At 38.8% G+C, this 4,344-nt stretch overlaps 1 protein-coding gene across 1 annotated transcript; it reads right to left on the bottom strand.

Annotated features, from left to right (window-relative positions):
- Positions 1 to 904: 904 nt before the first annotated feature.
- LOC115702134 (cell division control protein 2 homolog C) lies at positions 905 to 3,401 on the bottom strand. Its single transcript, XM_030629592.2, has 4 exons — positions 2,394 to 3,401; positions 2,234 to 2,303; positions 1,915 to 2,053; positions 905 to 1,284 (listed from the first exon to the last, which is right to left on the bottom strand). The coding sequence occupies exons 1-4, from the start codon at positions 3,013 to 3,015 to the stop codon at positions 1,192 to 1,194; spliced, it is 924 nt and encodes a 307-aa protein (XP_030485452.1). The 5' UTR covers positions 3,016 to 3,401; the 3' UTR covers positions 905 to 1,191.
- Between the last annotated feature and the right edge of the window lie 943 nt (positions 3,402 to 4,344).

Raw genomic sequence — 4,344 nt, 5'->3', positions numbered from 1 at the left:
AGGAGAATTGGAACGGGAAGACTTGACCCCATCAAGGACCTACCTAAAAAATCTCCCAAGTGTAAAAAATACGTTTCTTTTTCCTTATTGCCCCACCAGGACTGAGGCATCCTTAACCTACGAAGTCTCCTGTCAAAGACAACAGGCTTGACGCTAGCGTATTCCCGGACAGAGGGTATATAAATTAAAGATGAAGGGGACTTATGGACACCGAATGAGCTGGCTCTGGGGATCCTTGTATTCAATATCGAGAATGAAGGATGTGGGCGAGAGGCCTTTATATGTTTGTCCGCCTTCTTAGCTGCCTTCCAGTCAACTGTACTTTGGGCTGAGGCCACCCAGTCATCTTCCTCCATCTATCTTTGGAAGGCGTTGTAATTTCGCTTAGCCTCCTAGACGGTCAACATCCGAGACTATTCCTCCATTACCTTATCCCAGGCGTTAGGACAGACAACCTTCGAAAAATTCGCATCCTTAATGGTCTGAGGAGCCTTAAGGAGACAAACCTACCCTTCGAACAGTTTGCAGTGGTCACCAAGTCCCCGACGTTCAACTCCTCCTTGTTGAGTATCTAAGATTCACATCCTTAATGGTCTGAAGAGCCTTAAGGAGACCTACCCTCTGATAGTTTGCAACGTTTACCAAGTCCCTGACATTCAACTCCTCCTTGTTGAGGATCCAAAACACCGCTTCGTGATCCCTAAAAAATTGAGTAGGGGTCGAGCGATCGAAAGCACAAAAGTCGAATGAAAAGAAAAAACATTTCCTACAATCCTTGGAGTTCTTTTGGTGAAAAAAAGAAAAGACTTGGTCCCTACTATCCGAATGAGATTGTAGGAAATAAAATCCATCCTTAAGTTTATCTCCCCTATCGTGTTTCAAATAAAATATCAAGTTTTCCAAATTTTTACAATTAATTACCTAATCAAAATCATTATAATAGTTTGCATTATTCATTTCCAAGCTTTTACATAAACATAAATCAATTGGCGACCATCAAACAAAAAATGAAAATAAGAGAGCCAATTTGACAAGAGATGAGGTTTCAAATCACCAAGATGATGACAAGAGGCTTTAGCCAACAGTATCCCACAAATTTCAACACAATAGCATGTCCCTATAACAAATAGTCCACAAGAAAATAGTTCACTTGTAGCTGGCAGTTTACGTGTTGTGGCTAGGCATTTGCCTTCAGAACTGAGACTTGTCAAGGCTGTCAAAATAAGGGTGGTCCAATGCTGCTTTAGCTGAGATTCTTTCCGCAGGGTCATATTTTAGCATTTTCTGCATTGTACAAACAGATCAAATAAATTGATCACATCACATTATTATTTCTAAAATAAAAGAAAACTAGTAGAGCAATGATATCTGTTTAACAATAACAGACTACATGATTAAACTAGTATGTAATACTCAGCAATTCGTCGATTGAGGAATGTATTAAGATGTATACATTGCTTATCAAGAAAGCTGTAGTTGTAGAAGTCATTAGCACTCATAGACATCTTCCCAATTTAGAATTCGAGTAAGATTTATCGAATGTGTTAAGATGTATACATTTGTTATCAAAATAGTTGTAGTTGTAAAAGTCATTTACACTCGTACACACATCTTCCCAATTTACAACTTGAGTAAATTAAACACCAAAGGGCTAGCAGTAGCTCTTATTTAATTGTTGGTTTATATGACAGTATTATGTTGCCATCTGCAATAGTAAAACTGCCATGGAGAAAATATGCACTCAATTCAATTCTAACTAGCGTTAATCCTAGATGACTTCACACTCACTTTCCTGTTTAAAAAAATTCTTTAAATTAAGTCACATCAAAATGCAGTTCAAAACAATGGACCATTCACCAAGTGATTTTTGTAGTTAATTCGTATAAGTTTGCTCAACTATGAAGATTATATTACCGATAGAAGGTCAACGCCATCTGCTCCAAGAGAAGGAACAGCACGTGCCAAGTTTTGTGGTTGCCACTGTGGATACACGTGCCAGTCTCGAAAACTAGTCACCCCCCGCCATTCATTCTCAGTAGGAGTTCCAAGAAGCCTACACAAAAGATGAAATGTGAGAATAAAAAAAGTAGTGGAAAATAAATCTAATATATTTCAGATTAAGGCAAAATATCAAACAGTTAGGCAACAATAAACCACAACAAAACAAAGGTTAATGTCGATTTCCCAGATCCAATTTTAGTTTGTGATACCGACAGACCCATACTAAACAGACCTGAAGATGTGAAGCAGTTGCTGGAATTCGGAATCTCCGGGAAAAAGCGCCTGCCTTCTTACCATCTCAGCTGAGACATATAAGTAAAACATTCAATCACGAAAGACCAAGAGAAGACAAAGAAATTAAACCCAACAACCCAAGATCTAGATCAATTTACCAAAGATGCATCCGACGGACCACATATCAACAGCAGTAGAGTAATGGGTGGAGCCAAGCAAGACCTCAGGGGCCCTATACCACAGAGTAACAATCTCATGAGTGTAGCTCTTAAGTGGGACAGTAAATGCTCGGCCGAGGCCGAGATCGGCGATCTTTAGGATGCCACGTTCCTTGTCAAGTAAAAGATTCTGAGGTTTGAGATCACGGTGAAGGACACCATGCGAGTGGCAATGGGCCACCCCTTTACAGAGCTGATAAAGAAAGTTTCGGATCAGAGAAGGAGCTAAGGGCCTGGGATTTGATCCCTTGCGATGGGAGTCAATGAATTTCTTGAGATCGGTGTCGAGATACTCGAAGACAAGGTAGAGAACAGGCTTGGGCCTGCCGTCCTTGCGATTGTCAACGTGCTCAACAGAGAGCAAGCGGACGACATAGAGAGACTGAGAAAGCATTTGAAGGAGGGAGACCTCACGGAGGGCAGTGGGAGGGACACCCTCTTCGTCCATTTCGAGCCTAGTCTTCTTGAGAGCAACCAACTGACCGGTGGCTTTGTCTTTGGCTTTGTATACCTTGCCGTACGTGCCTTCTCCGACCTTCTCTAGCTTCTCGTACTTCTCCATTTTTCTTCGATCCAAGATTCAGTACTGTTTGTTCCTTTTTGATCAGAAGATTCAGTGTTGTTTGATTGAGAGGAGCGCTATAACCCTAGGATTTTGAATTTGAGTACTGATTGATGATTGGGGGCGTTTCCCCCCCTTTTTCTTTCTTTTCTTGCGAAATCTAACCGTTGTCTTTGAGTGACGTGTCCACCTTATACTTTTAAATTTAAAATGAACCAAAGGAGGAACAGTTTATTAAAGAGAAGGAGTTTTTTGCGGCTAAATCCTCCAAACTCTCAATTCACATGCACTTAACCATCTAAATTCAAATTTTGGTGGCTACATCTACCAAACTTTAGTTCTCTTAGCAAATTTAGTTTTCCATCCATTTTCATTAGTTAAATGCCAAGTTGAAATGTCTATGTGTACACTCATATATACACGGCACATTCATATTGGTCTAAATCATTTAATTATTTAATTATTGTAAAAAGTTATTTTAATATTTAAAATAAATAATTTTTTTTTTAAAAAAAAATATCACATATTTAATAAATTATTTTTTTCCCTAAAATTTCTTTCTCTCTTCCCTCACGCATCTCATCTTCCCTCATGCATCTCCCTTTCTCTCCATGGTTGTTCCTAGCCCAGATCTCCATCTCCAACTGCCACCATTCAAAGTCGACACAAAATACTAAGTTCCCGTCCCTGAAAAACTCAAAGTCCTCTCAATTTTTCTGCCTCTATTATTCTCGTTTTGCAGTCCCTATTATTATGATTTGGAATTGGAAGGCTTAAAGAATTTTTGGGTTATTTTGAATATTTTGTATTTCTTTCCTATCATCTAAAGAAGCATTTGAGCAATATCAAAGTGGCTAGAAACTCCAGTATCTAAAATCAACATTTTCACATTCAAGAAAATGGAAGTTTTAGGCAAGTTTCAGATTTGAGGTGTTAAGTTAGTATTTGGATTTAAAGGATGTTTATTTTTAAGCTTAAGAGACATTATAAGCAATTTGAATGTGAAGATTGAAGCTTAAATGCTTGGAACAAAAAATTCCATTTTTGACACCATTAATGGCGGTACACTGTGATAAGAAAGACGATTTCTATCTGCGGTGTTAAGGCTATTTTCTTGGGTTGGTTTGGGTCGTGTTGAGTTTTCTGGCCTTCATGGAAACATCCTCCAATTGACAGAACATGCCAAAAGCCCTTGGAGAAGGAGTTGGCATCTCGCCGACGCTGAGATCGACAAAGCTCCAATTTGGTACGTTGCTAAACTTGTTTTTTTGGCTTTCAATTTTTTATTTTTTTTGCATGTTATATTGATGTGTAATGACATTTTTGTTT

Source organism: Cannabis sativa, chromosome 5, assembly GCF_029168945.1.
Source record: "Cannabis sativa cultivar Pink pepper isolate KNU-18-1 chromosome 5, ASM2916894v1, whole genome shotgun sequence".
In the NCBI taxonomy this organism is placed as follows: domain Eukaryota; kingdom Viridiplantae; phylum Streptophyta; class Magnoliopsida; order Rosales; family Cannabaceae; genus Cannabis; species Cannabis sativa.
The sequence above is the reverse complement of the archived record's forward strand: the minus strand, read 5'-3'. Positions and strand labels throughout refer to the sequence as shown.

What these genes read in the sequence shown, in the direction of transcription:
- LOC115702134 (XM_030629592.2), bottom strand. Translation starts at nt 3,015, where the DNA reads ATGGAGAAGTACGAGAAGCTAGAGAAGGTCGGAGAAGGCACGTACGGC. An exon ending in CAACTGCTTCACATCTTCAG is followed by an intron (nt 2,054 to 2,233) that starts GTCTGTTTAGTA and finishes TCTTTTGTGTAG; the next exon opens with GCTTCTTGGAACTCCTACTG. An exon ending in ATGGCGTTGACCTTCTATCG is followed by an intron (nt 1,285 to 1,914) that starts GTAATATAATCT and finishes TGTACAATGCAG; the next exon opens with AAAATGCTAAAATATGACCC.